Here is a 19,427-nt window from a genome sequence, read left to right as displayed (position 1 = left end):
GTGTAGAGGCGATGGCCGGGCCCTCGCCATGCCTCAGCCGCAGCAGGTGGCGCCCCGTCTCGTAGAAGTGCGGCCCCCACGAGTGCAAATTGACCACCTCCGCTCCAGCGTCCAGCATCGTCCTGCGGCGGCGGCGGCGCCGAGTCACCACCACCCGCTCACGACAGACGCACCTCCTGCCCGGACGCCAGCGTCCCTCGCGTGCCCGGCTCAACGCCACAAAGCCATGCCCCGAGCGACCGGCCAGCGCGGCCATCACAGCAGCTTGTCGCGGGGCTGCTGCAGACGGACCAGCGCGGCGATGTACCCAGAGGGAACTCGGCACCTCCTCGTAGTCTGTGACTGGCGCCGCGCACGGACGTCTTTCCTGACAGTCTGCGGCGAGATAACCAGCCTTTGATACGTCACTGACGCGACACTTACCACTGGGTGGCTGAAGTGTTGCAGTGGGTGGCTGAAGTGTTGCAGCGGATGGCTTAAGTGTTGCGTGAGTGCCTAGTGTTGCGTGAGTGGCTGGAGTGTTGCAGTGAGTGGCTGGAGTGTTACAGTGAGTGGCTGAAGTGTTACAGTGAGTGGCTGGAGTGTTGCCGTGAGTGGCTGGTGTGTTGCGTGCGTGGTTGGAGTGTTGCCGTGAGTGGTTGGAGTGTTGCGTGAGTGGCTGGAGTGTTGCCGTGAGTGGCTTGAGTATCGCACGAGTGGCTGATGTGTTGCGTGAGTGGCTGGAGTGTTCCGTGAGTGGCTTAAGTGTTGCGTGAGTGGCTGGAGTGTTGCCGTGAGTGGCTTGAGTGTTGCGCGAGTGGCTGGAGTGTTGCGCGAGTGGCTGGAGTGTTGCGCGAGTGGCTGGAGTGTTGCGTGAGTGGCTGGAGTGATGCATCGCCACAGGCAGGCACCCAACAGCCGGCGGCGACACGGCGTCCCCACACTGGGCGGGCGCACGGCGGCCACCGTCGCCGCACCGGCGTCCAACGAACACCAGGCCAGTGTCGGGACTGGCAGCGCGCCTCACGCCACCGTCCAGTCGCGACACCCCAGCACCACCCCACCGTCGCCGCGGCGGGCAGCGGGACGGCGGACGGGCGCCGCACCTGTGCGTCTGCCGGTACAGCTTGGGCAGGCTGACGCTGACGATCTGCTTGTAGGTGGTGACGTTGAGCAGGTGCGCCAGCCACAGCGGCAGCTCCAGCTTGGCGTTGGCCGGCACGTCCTCGTGCTGGCCGGACGAGTCGAGGAAGCCTGCGGCGACGGGCGACGAGCGGTGACCCTGCCACGGCGGCGGCGGCGCGAACGGCGGCCGCGCGCAGGCGACGACCTGGAGGGGAGGGGGGCTCACGGGTGGGAGGCCCAGCAGACATTTACCGGGCACATGACCGGACATTTACCGGGGCGGGTGTGGAGAGGCGGTCTGCTGTGATACGCGTCAGAGTCACAAAATGAGACACAATGAGTGTGAAAAACACCGGCACGGGTATGAGCACGCAGATGCAGGCGGTTCTGCCAGCCAGTGGAGGTGAATGAAAATGACAAGACCCAGTGGAGGTGATGACTAGCCAGGCACCAAGGATGGCTATGGTGTGAAGAGACGACTTCTGATGTGCCTATCCAGATATACAGGTGCCACACAGGCTGACAGGCGCAGACATAGGCAGCCCTGCTGTGCAATGGATGCTGTGCTTGGACACAACATTCTTATTCACTGTTAATTCAATCAGATGGGTGGAAACCAAAACCTTCTATTTTCTTAAAACAAATGTGTTGCTTCTTGACAGACCTGTGATTTGTGTGATGCATGACTCATATTATTGATGCTTACTTACAGCCTTACCCAAAAACACTCTTCCCATGACTACTATAATACTGACCAGTTTTTTGTTGTTGTCAGTCTTCCATGGACTGATTGTTCATATAAGACCACAATTTTCCAATGCACAATGTCAATAAAAAATCACAAAACCAGGACTGTACACTTCCCACTCACAACATGTCTTCATTTCCCTGCCACTGAAAGTCATACTGCAGCATTCCGGTAAGCGTTGTCACCGTCATTAAGGCTTTAGGACACACTCAGTTGCATGAGGCTATTTGACATTGCCTGCCCCATTTATAGCATTTTTAATTTTAATTTTCTTCATGGTGATTGCTATATTTGCAGTTCATATTTTCCCATCCACTTCATTATTATTTCTGCAGTGACAGCAGAGTTGAAGACCAGTCAGTCAAGTATGAGACATCTGGCAGCTTGGATGGCAAGCTATGTCACAAAAAGCATGGCATTTGGAACATGCAAATGACATAACAGATCATTTGATGTCACATTATACATACTCCAGACTGTAACAAACAAACACTATGCTGAACATGAACATGTCCAGCAAGGCAACAACATGACAGAAACAATCTAAAAGGATGTAAACGACATTGCTGAGTGCTGAGAGCTTGGGGTAGACACCAACAATTTCAGTGCATACAGAACCAATTTTTCAAGTGTGCATATTGGTGCAAAAAATATTTAGGCTTAGACACCCTAAAAACATTATTCCTGCAAGCCAAATTTGCCAAGTAGCAATAATTGGGGTTTTCAAGAACTTTGACTGCAGCCATATATTATCCACAACATAATTTTGAAAAGCGAAATTAGGCCTGGCCTAAGATTGACATACACAAGTAAGGTCTATTAAAGATCTTGGAAAGGCATTCAGTGGAGTGGGGGAAGGAGAATATTTTGAAGACCAATACCAGATGAAAACATGAAGCTTACCATTCAATTAGATACACTTTTTCTGGGGTTCGTTTCCTGTAAGCTTTAATAAACAACAACTATCATGCCAGCCATCTTTGCAAAACAATTCACTGAACTTCTTTCAGAAAATTTCTAGCCATGAAAGCTTACCTAGATGTTTAGTTTCCTCCAGAAACTTGCAGGAAACATTGGCGTTCGAGGCAAGAATGTCATCCAAGGAGAAACAGTCAGGTGAATATGATCGGCATAAGTCCATACTCGCAATATAAAAGTAACAACTAATTGTGGGATAAAGTTTAGTTTAACACATCAACCAGATTCGATTGAACGCACCGACTTGTAACTGTCAATAGAGTCCCACGGCCACAACACAGAAAAACACCTATGTACTGTGTATTGCAACTCCCATCGGCAAAAATATGCGCTAGAACGGTCATACATGCGCAATCATCACGTCAACAAACGAAAGTGCCGCCAAGTCGATCGCTTCCATACAAAACAAATTTTTTGTTAACTGGTAAAAAAAACGCCATCCAGTCAATATCATTTGCAGTCGTATGAGCGGACAGCACACATCTAAGCCTCGAGCAGCAGTTACTTCATCCATGAATATGCCTTGTACGTATCTGACGGTAACTCTCATGCGTATCGATCACTACCCTCGTCCCGCGTGCTGCAAGAGGCCAAAAGGGTGGTGCCGCCTCAGTACCATAGAGGATGTTTTGACTGGACATATCAGGACAGAACCTGAACAATGGGGATGACGGGGGAAGGGGGGGGGGGTGGGGTGCAGAGCGTCATGCTCAGGTCTGATAATAAAATCTTCATCACTTGATCACTTATCACAAAATCACCATTTTGGTGATAAAATTACTTAATCACCAAAATGTTTTCACTTAAAGGCGTATACCACTGGCTTCCTCTCAAGGCAAGCAACACGCCGGTTTTTGTTCCTCCAGGTAAATTGGTGGCCAAGCAGACCATACCTTTGTGGGACGATTCGCACAACAACGAAATCAGGTGGGAGAGGGGTAGGGAGGGAGTCACTCAGCGTAATTCATGAAACCAGGCAATTGGATCGGAAATGTAAAAAATGCGTCGTACAATACACGGACGGCACGAAATGCGCTTTGCTGGTAAGACAGGGAGTCATAGCATGGCGAATGTTTCTCCTATCTGCAGATGTTATTACGGGCCCTATTTCGCAGCAAAAGAACTGAAGATGCCCGACGCCACTCCGCACTGCGCCATAATGCCCCCCCCCCCCCCCCCCACGCCGCCGTCGAAAGATGTCACACCAGCGCTCGAAGCTGTAGTTGTCTTCGTTCTCTTCCTGACACCTGCTCGAGATAATTGCGCTCCACGTTCTGACACCAGCGTCAATTCGCGCGCTTTTTGCGAGCGTCCCAATAATTTCAAGCCTGTACTAGCTTGTCACGACTTCGGAGCGTAGTTTGTGAGCATTAGGCCGGTGGTGACTCATAGACACAACGGCCTGAACAAGTGCAATGTTACTCCGGCCCCCCGCCTCAGTCACTTCCAGAGGGTGTGATTCCCGCTGCCCCACCCATTGTTCGTTGTCTTTATTTCTAATGGTGATTTGCCCCCATGCAAATTACAAGTATACTCCGTCGCAAGATGAGGGGCCTGATGAGATGGAGGGAGGATATGACAACCAAGAATACAAAAACCTGCACCGTGCCAGACCCATGGCAAGATCGCGCCCACGTCAGATGCCCGCGCTACGCGTGGCACCGCTGGGCGTCCCAAAACAGCACACTCGAGAAGCTGAGGTGCTAACAGCAGAGAACCTGCGCCCCATCCTTGTGAAGCCTCTACTCTTTCCGACGGAGATCACTTTGAGGCATCGCACGACATGTCCATGCCGCCACTCGAGCTGCCACCGCGGGCGCCAGACAACAAAAGTTTCATATGAATGGTGCGAGACGCGGTCGCAGTCCCGGCAGTGTATTGCAGAATCACATATATAATATAGCAACAAGGCAGAAAGCTCGACGAAAAATGCTCTACAAGACCCGCTGGTGTTTACTTCTTCGAAGCGCAGGCAATCGCACACAGCCCATGGTCACTATCACAGCGGCTGGCCTCGCTCCGGGCTCATCCCGCGCCAAACGGAAAGACCTGATTACATCACTGATCTTAAGGCACTCGTAAAAGATGGAGCCGTCCCCCCGGCGCGCCCACTCCACATTAGGAGGAAGGGTCGCGTCCCCCCGCGTCCCACACAGACGCCCCCGACGAGATCACGCCGTTCGCACACGGCACTCGCGGACGTTCTGAGCCACGGAAGAGCCGTGTTTTGATGTGCACTGACGCGGATTCGGTGCAAATGCGGAATGTTTGACGACGGCTTATTCTTCGTGTAAAATGGACGTGACAAAGAGATACAAACAAGAGAACTGAACACATCTTCTGTCGCTTTTGTCGCAGGAGTTTGCCCGTTCGACGTGTCCAACACCGATCACCGCGCTCATAGCACGACCCGCAACATTACCAGCTCTGGGAAGCAAGATGCACAAGACGGACAAAAGCAAAGCAAAACAGGGCACTACGCAGTGGAGTCACACCAGGAAAAAATGAATCAAATGTATCACAAAAGCGTTGTGAAAGGATTGCGACAGCTTCAGCTTACAGCGTGACCTAAAAGAAGCCAATACCCAACCGCAAAATGTCAGGCCAATCTAGATTAAAAGTAGTCACTGGTGGTCCTCCAGTGGGCGCTGGCGTTCCTTAAACGTTGACTGGTGATCCTCGAGCGATCACTGGTGGACCTCCCAGCGGTCACTGGTGGTCCTCCAGCAGGCGCTGGCGTTCCTTAAACGTTGAGTGGTGATCCTCCAGCAGTCACTGGTGGACCTCACAGCAGTCACTTGTGGTTCTCCAGCGAGCAATGATGGTCCTTCAGCGGTCAATGGCGGACCTCCCAGCGGTCACTAGCGGACCACCCAGCGGTCACGGGTGGTCCTGCAGCGAGCAGTGATGGTCCTCCAGCGGTCAATGGCAGATCTCCTAGCGGTCACTGGCGGACCTCCAGCGAGCAATGATGGTCCTCCAGCGGTCACTGGCGGACCTCCAAGCGGTCACTGGTGGTGCTCCCAGTGACTCATCTCCCAGTCATCGGTCTGGCACGGCTTCCCGCAGTACACCCGCGGTTCGGCCGCGCCGCCCTTATCGCACAGCGAGCACAGCTGGAACGAGCCAGGCGCCGCCTCGCGGCGATCGCAGAAACTGCAGCTTCGCAGCGGCTCCGCCGCCGCCCCGTCCGACACCACCGTCGGCTCCGAAACGGCGACGCCGTGCTGCGTCAGCACTGATGTCAGCAGAGAGAAGCCGGCGTCAACCAACGACATCTCTGAGCCTGAAATAGACCCGTCGACTATCACCACACAGGGAACGGCTAAACGCGCGCGGAGCGATTTCTGATGGATCAAAAGCTCCTCACCAGGTCAGCATTGCAATGACGACATAACTGACGCCGGCCAGAACAATTCTCACGTTAACAATGCTCCCGAAACAAAACACCCCTTCCCCTCCCCCATGATCACGCATCACAGCGTGCAGTCCCCGTATGACATCCCATCCCCCACGTACACGAGCACGGCCCTACTGTCACCAACGGAGCTTTTCCGAGTCGGCCACGGTGCGGCGCCGGCCGCACTTCCCGCTCGCGCTCCCGCCCCGTACCAGCGATACGGCGGCCATCCGGCCTCTGCTGGCTGACGGCCCGCTGGGCGACACCGGCCAGCTGCTGGGCCGACCGCTGCAGCGGCCCGGCCGGCAGCTGGCGCAGCTGGGCGGACAGCTGCGCCGCCCGACGGTCGGCCGCCTCCAGCACGGCCGGCTCCAGCGGCTCCTGCCGGGCGGCATGACACTGTGACGTCATAACACACACACACACACAACCGCGTGGCCACCCACAGCGTCTCCGGCTCCGGGGCCTCCTGCACGCCACTGGGGCTTTACGACGTTGCCAGCTATTGAGGCTATATGGCGTCGCCTGGCACCTGCCTGTCACGCTGGAAGGAAGGGCGGGCACCACAGGGAATTGAACCACGTACCTCTGGTTCCCCTGACGCGCAGACGCGTTGACCACTGCACTACCGGCACCAGGCGGAATAAAACTGCGACGTCACCTCAAACAGACCAGCTCCCATAAGCGAGTGTGATACTGCGACTGTACCCCACGCAGAGCGCCGCGACCCGCACAGGACCCAGGGCTACACTGCGACGCATCACAAACCAAGCCAGGTCGCCGCCCACGTCCGTGACGTCACCCCGCGTGCCGGCCAACTGCTGGCACGTCAGCCGACCTTCCCGGTCGTCACGTCACGCAGCCCCCTGGGAGAGCCAGTCTCGCACCTCGGGGATGTCGCTGAGATCGGTGGAGACGAGCAGGCCCTCCAGCTGACGGGCCAGGCTGTCGACAGCAGCTGGCTGGATCTCGGCGCGCCCGTTCTGCGGCACGGCACGGCGGGGCACAGGTCAGGTCATGGGGCACAGGTCAGGTCATGGGACACGGGTCAGGTCATGGGACACAGACCAGGTTATGGGGCACAGGTCAGGTCATGGGGCACAGGTCAGGTCAGGTCATGGGCACGGGTCAGGTCATGGGACACAGGTCAGGTCATGGGGCACGGGTCAGGTCATGGGGCACAGGTCAGGTTATAGAACACAGGTCACAGACGGGCGTGGTAGCGCGGCGACATGGCGGGCGCCCAAACGGCGGAGGACCCGGCATCGGTGGCAGAGGTCACTCCCTCACCATCCCTGCCAGTGGGTGTCAATATTCAGACAATTACGAAATGTGGACGCACACTGACCAGCATCAGGTTTGCTAGATGTAGGCTGCACAGAGCCGGGTGGTCGAAGACAGCAACGCAAAGCCCAAGAGACCACGGTGAATCTCTCATCCACACTCCGGCAACACGCCGGAGCACCCGCCAGTGCGCGCGAACACCGCTGAGGCGGCCTGACGGCCCGATGACCGGCCGCGTGTCCAGAGGACTGAGCCGGGGGACCGGCCGCGTGTCTCGGGGGCTGACCCGGGGGACCGGCCGCGTGTCTCGGGGGCTGACCCGGGGGACCGGCCGCGTGTCTCGGGACTGACCCGGGGGACCGGCCGCGTGTCCGGGACTGACCCGGGACCGCCTCGTGTCCTCGGGGACTGACCCGGGGACCGGCCGCGTGTCTCGGGGACTGACCCGGGACCGGCCGCGTGTCCAGGACTGACCGGGGGACCGCCGCGTGTCCTCGGGCTGACCCGGGGGACCGGCCGCGTGTCTCGGGGACTGACCCGGGGGACCGGCCGCGTGTCCAGAGGACTGAGCCGGGGGACCGGCCGCGTGTCTCGGGGGCTGACCCGGGGGACCGGCCGCGTGTCTCGGGGGCTGACCCGGGGACCGGCCGCGTGTCTCGGAGCTGACCCGGGGACCGGGCCGCGTGTCTCGGGGCTGACCCGAGGGACAGGCCGCGTGTCTCGGGGACTGACCCGTGGGACACCGCGTGTCTCGGGACTGACCCGGGGACCGGCCGCGTGTCTCGGGACTGACCCGGGACGGCCGCCGTGTCTCGGGGACTGACCCGGGGGACCGGCCGCGTGTCTCGGGGACTGACCGGGGGACCGGCCGCGTGTCTCGGGGACTGACCCGGGGGACCGGCCGCGTGTCTCGGGAGCTGACCCGAGGGACCGGCCGCGTGTCTCGGGGACTGACCCGGGGGACCGGCCGCGTGTCTCGGGAGCTGACCCGGGGACCGGCCGCGTGTCTCGGGAGCTGACCCGGGGGACCGGCCGCGTGTCTCGGGAGCTGACCCGGGGGACCGGCCGCGTGTCTCGGGGGCTGACCCGGGGGACCGGCCGCCTGTCCCATGGAGGGGGGGGGGGGGGGTTGCGTTGTTTACCTGCTGGTTTGCGGCGCCACCGCCGGCCGGGGCGGACGGATCACGGATTGGCACGCACTTGACGTTGGCAGCCGCCCATGCGGCCACGTCCGCTGGCAGGCTGGCCTTCCCTCCGGCAACTGCGGGCAGCGGGGTCACGAGGTCACGGTCAGTCGGGGTCACCAGGCGCCACACGCCGCTCGGCCGGCCGGCGCTCCTCAGCTAACACACTCAGCTACTGAGACTAAACGGCGTGGCCAGCCTATCACCCGGGCAGAAAGGCCGGGGACCACGGGGATTCAAACCCTGTACCTCTGTTCACCCAGACACGCAGCCTCACCGCCGCCACGCCCCCCCCCCCCCCCCGCAGCCAGACGCCCTTACCACCTCGAGTCGTACAAGTAACACAGCACGGCTGCTAACCACATTTCAGCACGGTACCAGCGTCACGCGCTTACAACCAATCAGCGGCCGCGGCCGACCGGGCCGGCGCGGCGCCCCAGCAGCGAGCGGGCGCCGCCCGGCGCAGGCGCGCACGCTCACAGGGCTGGGTGAAATAGTGTCGATCCGCCACGATTGCGTCCTGCCGGGTGCGGTAGTGGTAGAGCTTGGCGTTGGTGTGCGTCTTCAGCACGCGCGCGCCCAGCTCGAACACGTGGTCACAGAGCGGCACGGGCTCCACGGTTGTAACGTCGAATAGGTTACTGGCGTCCAGAATCTGGGGGCACCGGTCCGAGGTCAGTGAGGTGAGGCCTCCAGTCGGCCCGCTCGACGCTGCAGCGGCATCCGGGATTTCCTTCCAATTCCCGGCTCCGGGACTCCGGAACCGGGAGCAGCATGGCAAGTGCAACGTCCCCGCTGGCCACCACGTCCACCGTGGACACTGCACTACTCATTCCCGATATTAGCAGCTAAGCCGCAACTCACACGGCACCGGTCAACCCACCGCCGCGTCAAACACCGCGCCCTCTGCGTCTCCTGAAGGCTGCTCGTGAGACAGCGCTCGCCGTCACCGCCGCCGCCGCTCACGCACCGGCGACGGCTCGAAATGGGGCAGATCCGGCCGGCCGAACTCCAGCCGGTAGTCGAGCGCCACCAGCGTGGAGTCAAGCAGCTGCGGCTGGTCGGCGCGCAGCAAGCGGCGCAGCTGCTGCAGCCGCACCAGCCATTCGGACGCCAGCTGGCCGTCTTGCAGCGCGCGGCTCCGCACTGCGGCCCAGAGGTCAGGTCAGCCCGGAGGTCGGGTCAGCAGAGAGGTCGGGTCAGCCGAGGGGTCAGGTCAGCCCAGAAGTCAGGCCAGCCGAGAGGTCAGGTCAGCCCAGAGGTCAGGTCAGCTGAGACGTCGGGTCAGCTGAGGGGTAAGGTCAGCCGAAAGGTCGGGTCATTCGAGAGGTCAGGTCAGCCAAGAGGCAAGGGCAGTCGAGAGATCAGGTCAGCTTAGAGGTCAGGTCAGCCCAGAGGTCGGGTCAGACGAGGGGCCAGGTCAGCTGAGGGGTCAGGTCAGCTGAGGGGTCAGGTCAGCCGAGGGGTCAGGTCAGCTGAGGGGTCAGGTCAGCCCAGAGGTCAGGTCAGATGAGAGGTCAGGTCAGCTGAGGGGTCGGGTCAGCTGAGGGGTAAGGTCAGCCGAAAGGTCGGGTCATCCGAGAGGACAGGTCAGCCCGGAGGTCAGTTCAGCTGAGGGGTCAGGTCAGCTGAGAGGTCAGGTCAGACGAGAGGTCGGGTCCGCCGAGGGGTCGGGTCAGCCGAGGGGTCAGGTCAGCCCAGAGGTCAGTCCAGCTGAGAGGTCAGGTCAGCTGAGAGGTCAGGTCGGACGAGAGGTCAGGTCAGCTGAGACGTCCGGTCAGCTGAGGGGTAAGGTCAGCCGAAAGGTCGGGTCATCCGAGAGGTCAGGTCAGCCAAGAGACAAGGGCAGTCGAGAGGTCAGGTTAGCTAAGAGGCAAGGCCAGTCGAGAGGTCAGGCCAGCCATCACGAGATCTGGTCAGATCCAGCCAGGTCATTTCAGACGGGTTACAGTACACTCAGGACAGCCGATCTGGGGTGGAAGGCAGGGCAGCCATCTGATGGAGGTAGGACGGCGATCTGGCAGAGGGGGGGGGGGGGGAGGGCAGGACGTCCGACCTAGCGATGGCAGAGCAGTGATCTGGCTGGGGGATGGGGGCGGAAACGATGTAATGGTTTTTGATGATGTTATCAAGTGTTTTTGGGCGTGTGGACTGTAGTGGTAATTGTGCATCCCTAGCGACATTTTTACGTAGCTGGTGAGATGCGAAAATGACCTGGAAGTCGATATCTAGCGACTTCGTGAGAACAGGACAATGACCTAGCGGGGGCAGGGCAGGGATCTAGGGGGGGGGGGGGGCAGGTCAATGATCTAGTGGGGCGGGGGGAGGGCAGCGATCTTCAGTTGGAGTGGGGCGGGGCGGTAACCTGACGGGAATCCATGTTAGTGGAGGGGGGGGGGGGGGGGGACGGCAACCGATGAAGCGGGGCAGGGCGGCGAGAATTGGGCACGGCGTCAACACAACCACCAGGTACGGACAGGTGGACACTCGAAAACCGGCAGCTGATTACCTCCTCCCCCCCCCCCCCCCCCCCCCCCCCGAAGGACCGATGCGAGGTTGCACGGCGCCCTGAGTGCAGGACAGGGCCGCTCGGAGTCGTTAAGGAACTGTTTGGAGGCAGAGCAAGCAGAGACATGATCAGCGCGGACCAAATGGAATCACAAACAAACAGTAAGCAAACACGCAGAGATCGGCACTTAAAATAACGCCGCGCCGCCGAATGACACCGACCAGCCCCATCCCCCGGCCAGCCACCAGCAGCGAGCACCGAACGCCGCGCCGCCGAAGAACACCGACCAGCCCCATCCCCCAGCCAGCCACCAGCAGCGAGCAACCGAACGCCGCGCCGCCGAAGAACACCGACCAGCCCCATCCCCCGGCCAGCCACCAGCAGCGAGCACCGAACGCCGCGCCGCCGAAGAACACCGACCAGCCCCATCCCCCGCCAGCCACCAGCAGCGAGCACCGCTGACCACTAAAACTCCCCGCTCCGCGCGCCGGCCATAGCCAACACTCAAACCGTGACAAAACCCCGCCGAGCCCCCGCCCACCGCGCGCCGGCCATAGCCAACACTCAAACCAGTACAACAAAACCGCGCCGAGACCCCGCCCCCCGCGCCGGCCGCAGCCAACACTCAAACCACTACAACAAAATACCGCCGAGCCCTCCCCCCCCCCCCCCCCCGCCGGCTACAGCCAACACTCACAGACACCGATGGGTGGCAGCGCCAGTGGGAAGTGGGCGTTGTGTATGCGGTCCAGCCAGCTCTGCTGGCCCTTGCTGGCCGGCCAGCTGGGCGGCGCGGACCGCCCAGCGCAGCGGCTCGGCGTGCGCCTGCCGCAGCGCCAGGAACTCCAGCAGCGAGCCGTCGCGCAGCGGGCGCTCGTACAGCGCGGCGGCGCGTCGAAAGCCGGCCGAGACGGCGGCCGACGGCGCCGGCGGCTGGCGGCGGACGGGGAGTGGCCGGGTGACGGGCTGGTCCCGCACGGCGCGTAGGCGACGCTCGTCGGAAGTTTGTGTCAGCGGGGACACGACGACAAATGATTACGTGCTGAGCGACGCGAACACGCGACAGACGAAACATTGCAAACGGTCCGACCAACACCCGCGACCCGGCTGCGGCGGCTAGCGGCGCTGAGCCCGGCGCGGGAGCCGGCGCCGGCGGCGGCGGCCGCGCCATCAGACGGTGCGCCTCGGGTAGCGCGGAGCGTCGGGAGCGGTCGCCCTTCACCCCGGCAGTCGGCGGCCAGCACTCACCGCCCCGTGCGGACCGTGCAGCTTCACCACCTGGTCCGCGAGGTCGGAAACGATGACCATCCAGCCGTGCAGGTCGAGCGCCAGCGCCACCTCGGGGGGCAGCTCGGCCACGTCCACCAGGTGCCGGGTCGAGCGCCCGTCGCGCAGGTCGAGGAAGGCGGCCAGCAGCAGCACGGCGCCCGTCTCCATCGTCTCGAGCAGCGCCGGTGGCGCCGCGTGCAGCTGCGGGGAGCGAAGAGCAGCACCTGTCACCCGCGCCGAGCGACCGGCGGCCGGCCGGCACGCAGCCACGCCTCGGCGCGGCCAGAGGACAGACGACCAGCTTTCCGGATGTCAAAGCGACGCAGACTGGCTTCAATGGACGTCCCGAAGGGGGTCCCGCAGGCCGGCGGCGCAGCCGCAGGACCGCACTCAGCCTAGCGGGGCAGTAACATGAACATTGCGTCCCCGGCTCTCCAAAACACACGGCTCCCGCAGAAACTCAGCCCGCCGCTGACTGGGGTCCTCCCGCCGCCGAGAGCCCGCCCCGCCGCGCCGCAGCACGGCACCGAGCGCCTCCCGCGCGGGCGGCCGGAAGGGGGGGGGGGGGGGGGTCCGGCCGCCGCCACTCACCTGACGGCCGTCCCTGACCACGTGCGGCAGGTACTTCCACAACGAGGCGTGGGCGGACATCACGAAGAGCATGATCTTCATGTGCATGTCGCAGGCCTGACTCCAGCTGATGGTGCGGCACACCTGGCGGCCGCGGCGGGGGGGCGTCAGGGCCACGGGCAGCACCGCCCAGGGCCGGAGGTGTCGGGGTAGCTCTGTGTCGGCGCCCAGGGCCCGAGGTGTCGGGGTAGCTCTGTGTCGGCGCACAGGGCACGTCCGCGTCCCATGCACCGGAGTGCGTCCACCTCCGAGGTACCTCTGACATATCAGCGTTAGAGGCACGAGGCCACGCCACTGCGTCGGAGGCGTCAGCGTCGGCACGCCAGCGTCAGCTGGGTCAGGGGGCTACGGTCAGGGGCGGGGGCTACAGTCAGGGGCAGGGGGTACGGCCAGGGGCAGGGGCTATGGTCCGGGGCAGGGGCCACGGCCAGGGGCAGGGGGCACGGTCAGGGGCTGGGGGCTACAGTCAGGGGCAGGGGGTACGGTCACGGGCAGGGGGCTACGGTCAGGGACAGGGGCTACGGTCAGGGGCAAGAAGCTACGGTCAGTGAATCAGTGCTGTCATTTTTTATCACGTCTTTGATGCATCTGCCGTTGTATTTCATCCATGCATGACTTACAAATGGCACAGATTCATATTGTGAAAACCCATCCTAGCATGGGTACACCAGCCGCGTGCGCCCTTCTGCCCTGTGGAGGCCGTCGGGCCGGGGCGGGGTGACGTCACGCCACAGCCCGTCATGACGTCACAACGCTGACCGTGATGCCGGGCCGCAACGTCTGCTGCGACAGCCAGGATCGGTCGGCGCGCTCCATCCGGCTGCTACCCAGCTTTGGTCGCGGCCTGCCGACACACAGCCACCACCAGCGGTTACTCGCCAGCGCCGGCTCGAAATCACATGCAGGTGTCTGTCTGTCTGTCTGTCTGTCTGTCTGTCTGTCTGTCTATATGCACATACACGCCTCGCCAAATCCGTGAAGTACAAATTGCTCTCGCTGCACACCAAGCCCCTGAGCTACGTGAAACTGAGGGTCTCGCCTGTTCGCTTCAAACATACGCCGAAACGCTGACCAGTGACCGAAATATCCACATGAACCATAACCCGCCGCCCCCCCCCCCCCCCCTCCCCCCTGGCGGTGCGCACAACGGCAGGACAGCAGGCGTTTGCATAACGAGCGGCGTCTCTCATTAATGAGTTGCCTGTGGATGTCCGACGACTAAACTCAAGCTTTAAAGCGCGCTGTGAGGTCCTTCTTGCGCGATAAGATTGTTTTATGCTGTTAATGCGCGCATGCATTTGTTTTTTATCCCTTACCACCTTGTTTTTTGACATACTGTTGTATCCCTCAGACTGATGACACATAGCCACGTATGTATGTGAGGTGTCAGCTGATACCAAATACTAATATATATATATATATATATATATATATATATATATATATATATATATATAGGCAGCCAGCAGCGCCGATGCTCACTGACGAAGCTTGAGCACGTCGCCATGTTATCCATGTTAAAAGACGCCGCCCGGTCGATAAGCAGAAGCGCCATCCCGCCCAACATCCCCAGACGCATGTCGCAGACACGCTAGACGCCAGACCGGATCACCGTTTGCCGCAGTCGAAGCCACCTGCTCGGGCCAGCGGGCGCCCAGCCGGCCACACGCAACAGCGCTGAACAGGGCGAACAGGACCGGCGGGAGCCGGGCGACGTGCAACCAACCCGGTGATGATGATGATTCAGGCTTTAGGGCGCGCCGACGACGTTTGTCATATGGCGCCCATGCAGCCAGCCCGAACGGCGCCGACAGACGACACAGCGCGAACAAACAGCACGGCCCGGCGGCAGCGACACGCACCTGTACAGCTGCATGAGCGCGTCGTCCAGCCACTTCTGTCCCGACATCAGCACGATACAATGCAGGCGCGCGTCGCCGGGCGCCGCGAACTCCTCCTGGCCGATGTGGCGGTAGACGGCCAGCACGCACGGCAGCCACGCCTCCCGCAGGATGTTCAGCATGGTGTGGTGCACGCTGATCTCGAAGCCCTCGCCCAGTAGCTCGACCACCTGCTCGACAAACCTGGCGCGGCGGCGACGTCAGCGCGGCCGTCGACGGACGGCGGCGCGGCGGCGGCGGGAGGGTCTGAGCAGTCTCGAGGCGCCGCGATGGCCTGCGGCCGCGCGACTGACGTCCGCAGCTGAACCGAAGCGCATTCGAGCTCGCCAGAAACTCCCTCAAGCTCATCCGAACCCTACTCAGGTCCGTTAGAGCGGCCCTCAAGCTCGCCAGAAACTCATTCAAGCTCATCCGAACCCCACTCAGGTCCGCTAGAGCGGCTCTCCAGCTCGCCAGAAACTCACTCAACCTCACCCGAACCCCACTCAGGTCCGCTAGAGCGGCTCTCCAGCTCTCCAGAAACTCAATCAAGCTCACCCGAACCCCACTCAGGTCAGCTAGAGCGGCTCTCCAGCTCTCCAGAAACTCACTCAAGCTCACACGAACCCCACTCAAATCCGCTAGAGCGGCTCTCCAGCTCGTCAGAAACTCCCTCAAGCTCATCTGAACCCCACTCAGGTCCGCTGGAGCGGCTCTCCAGCTCGCCAGAAACTCACTCAAGCTCATCCGAACCCCACTCAAGTCCGCTAGAGCGGCTCTCCAGCTCGCCAGAAACTCACTCAAGCTCATCCGAACCCCACTCAAGTCCGCTAGAGCGGCTCTCCAGCTCTCCAGAAACTCACTCAAGCTCATCCGAACCCCACTCAGGTCCGCTAGAGCGGCTCTCCAGCTCGCCAAGACCTCACGCGGGCTCTCCAGAACATCAACCAGGCACGCTGGAGCGGCTCTCAAGCTCGCCAAGACCTCACGCGGGCTCTCCAGAACATCAGCCAGGCAAGCTGGAGCGGCTCTCAAGCTCGCCAGAAACTCACTCAAGCTCATCCGAACCCCACTCAGGTCCGCTGGAGCGGCTCTCAAGCTCGCCAAGACCTCACGCGGGCTCTCCAGAACATCAGCCAGGCACGCTGGAGCGGTTCTTAAGCTCGCCAAGACCTCACGCGGGCTCTCCAGAACATCAGCCAGGCACGCTGGAGCGGCTCTCAAGCTCGCCAGGACCTCACGCGGGCTCTCCAGAACATCAGCCAGGCACGCTGGAGCGGCTCTCAAGCTCGCCAAGACCTCACGCGGGCTCTCCAGAACATCAGCCAGGCACGCTGGAGCGGCTTTCAAGCTCGCCAAGACCTCACGCGGGCTCTCCAGAACATGAGCCAGGCACGCTGAACCTTTGTTCAAGTTGGACGGAGCTTCATGTCAGCCCAGGGGAGCCTCGCTTACGCCGACTAGACCCACCCAGGCACGTGATCACATCAAAGTACGGCACACACAGCCCCAAGACCTGCTCCCCCTCCCTCACCCCCTCACAAACAGGCTCAGTGCACCGGATCCTCGTTCGAGTCTGTCAGAACTCCTTCAGGCCAATCAGACTTCTCCAAGCCCATCCCAGCTCACTCAGGCCGATTGGAGACCCCTCCCAGGTCTCAGGTCATCACAACCTCTCTCCGGCCCATCATAAGCGCCCCAGCTCACCAGGGCTTTAAGGCCATTACAACTCCTCCCAAGACCACCAGATCCCCGTTCAAATCCCGCACAGCCCCGTGCGCCGCTACCGTACGTCACCGAGCGGCGCCTGCCGTCGGCCTTCATCCCTGCGCGCACCTGACGGAGCGGAGCGTAGACAGGCACAGGCAGAGAAGGCGCTCCTTGCACTGGTGCTCGCAAGCGGGCGTTTCGCCGCCGCTGCCCAGCCGCGGCAGACAGACCGCGCGGCCGGCCTGCCCCAGCAGGAGCTGGTCGGCGCCGGCCAGCGCGGCGGCCGCCCCCTCCGGCTCGGCCACCCAGCGGCGCCAGTCGTCTCCCCCCGCGGCGGCCGCCGCGCGCACCACCGCCCCCCAGTCGACGCTCTGGAGCCGCAGCAGCTGCTCCGGCGGCCGTGACGCCTCCGTCGAGAACGTCGCGCAGCAGTCTGGGGCGGGCGGGAGACATGTGAGCGGACTCGGAGGGCTCGTGCGAGCGGTGTGCACGGATAGTCTCAGACCCAAAGGTGCGTGACATGTGTAGCTCGTGGGCCATCGTTCATCTGCTGACCCGGCGACCAATCACCCCCGGGTCCACCTTCCAAAACAGCAGCTCGTCCTCCCGATTACTGCAACCTCCCCGGATACGTGCAAGCAAATATCCTGCAGAGATCACACACACAGACACACACACACACACACATACACACCCACCCACACCCACACCCACATCCACACGCACGCACGCACGCACATACACACACACATACACACGTACGCACGTACACACACTCCCACACCCACCCACACCCACACCCACGCGTACGCATGCACGCACGCACGCACATACACACAAACACACACACACACGTACGCACGCACGCACGCACGCACGCACGCACACACACTCTCACACACACGCACACGCACACACACGCACCAGAGAAGAAAAAGCGTGCCCGTCGGAGGCGGCACATTAATTCCGGTCCCACGGCACATGAATGCCACGGTAAAGCACAACAACTCACCGTTGAGGCCCAGCACATCCCCTGCCATCCGCAGAGTCTTCAGACAGGTTTCGCCGTCCATTCGACCCTCTCCATCTCTCTTCTGCACGCTGTCTTGCCAGAGGCGTTCGCAGGCCGACAGCATACTTGTACGGACGACCGCCGATGAGTATTGCTGGTCAATCGGATCATCATCAGCCGCGGAACTTATCGACCACCTTCATCGCGATGGGCAGACATGCATAAAGGCAACCACGGACTACACGCACGTCGCATGACGCTAGCAGCAGCTACTGCGCGGCCTGCACGAATGACAGCTTCGAATCTCGCGAATAAAGCAGCCCGCCCGCACAAGCATGGACTGGAGGCCGTGGAATAGTGGTGGTCTGGTAGAGCCAAGACTGCGTTGAAGGGGACGCTTCACATCTGAAGATATTGAGGCAGGCATCAGGTATGATGAAACGAGCTCACTAAAAACTTTAGGTATAACTTTTTACGTGGAAAACACCGCTCCACATGGCACCATGCTCTGTTGAGTAACTACGCTGCTCACTGCACCAAGGTTTGATAACGCCACCGTACCTCGCACAACATCGATTGAGAGCCAGTTGACGGCCGTTATATCTGGAAATCGCGCTCTCGACTAGATATAAAGGCGTCAACGGCAATATTTTTCTTGGCCTTGATCGCAGCATGGCGTATAGAACGGCAGGATTTGAATACCGTTAGCATGACGTCATGAATGTCAGTGCCTTTAAAATCCTCTCGCCCATATACCTTCCCCCATTTTCGCCAGCGTAAAGCTTAAAAGCGAGAGGAGTTTGGGGCTCAAGGCCGAAATCACGAACGATATGGCTATTTCAATACAGTCCTCAATACAACTATTTCAGTTCAAAAGCCCATATCAATGTGGAACACAGCCTTTAAGCTGGCCATATTGACCTAGAGACGTGTCACAGGAGCATTAGTACATGAACGCCTTCCCTTCCGCATGGCCCAGGCACTCCTGGAACTGGCACTGCTGACAATGGACTCACAAGCATTACGGTGCATAAAAAACAAGTACTGATCTACTCGATCCACGCTATGCTCCGTGAAGTCTAAAATATCTTTGACGCTCGAACAACACGCTCTGCATCTGCTACCACCATACTCGGCGTAATATGCTCTGCATTCACTACCATACTCAACATAATGCTCCTTACGCCCGCTACCATACTCGACATAATGCGTCACACATAATGCGCTCTGCATCCGCTACGATACTCGGTATTTACCCTCTGCATCCGCTACCATCCTCGGCGTATTTTTAGATCATTTTCAAAACCAGCTCTACATACGCTGGCACATTGGAGCAGCTTTCGCATTTCTTCCAAAACGATTTGGGTGAAATTGCGTGCCAGCACCAACCAACAAACAACCTATTCACAGAGGACGGTTGCCGCGACCGCGGTGCGGCCACTCCGACCGACTGCGGGGGTGTGCCGGTGGGAGGCGCTAGTTCCAGCCGCGCCCTCCCACGGCCCGCAGGCTCACCAGCCTATCCAGGTCCAGCTGGCGGTCGTCCAGCGCAGGCTGCATGTTCGAGCAGATGGCGTTCAGAAGGTGCGCGCCTGGGGACAGCGCGGGCCACATGTCATCGAGCTCTCGAGGAGTTCGCTTCCGACGCGGGCGGCGGTGACCTCGTGACACTCTGACACCACTGACAACGGCCGATCCCCCGGAGGTGAGCGCCGCCGG

The 19,427-nt window shown here is 60.8% G+C and overlaps 1 protein-coding gene across 1 annotated transcript in view; it reads right to left on the bottom strand.

The window, feature by feature from the left end:
• The window catches only part of Psf3 (DNA replication complex GINS protein Psf3), a gene marked incomplete in the record, with an annotated part of 5,234 nt that extends 2,121 nt beyond the window's left edge, over positions 1 to 3,113 (bottom strand). Inside the window, 3 exon segments of the mRNA XM_037229538.1 lie at positions 6 to 122; positions 1,086 to 1,233; positions 2,888 to 3,113. Of these exon segments, the coding sequence (XP_037085433.1) occupies positions 6 to 122; positions 1,086 to 1,233; positions 2,888 to 2,993 (371 nt within the window).
• Positions 3,114 to 19,427: the final 16,314 nt, after the last annotated feature.

The sequence above is a fragment of the Pollicipes pollicipes genome, unplaced genomic scaffold, assembly GCF_011947565.3.
Source record: "Pollicipes pollicipes isolate AB1234 unplaced genomic scaffold, Ppol_2.1 Scaffold_6138;HRSCAF=7277_pilon_pilon_pilon, whole genome shotgun sequence".
NCBI lineage: Eukaryota > Metazoa > Arthropoda > Thecostraca > Pollicipedomorpha > Pollicipedidae > Pollicipes > Pollicipes pollicipes.
Note: the sequence above shows the minus strand (reverse complement) of the source record. Positions and strands in the feature narration are given on the sequence as shown.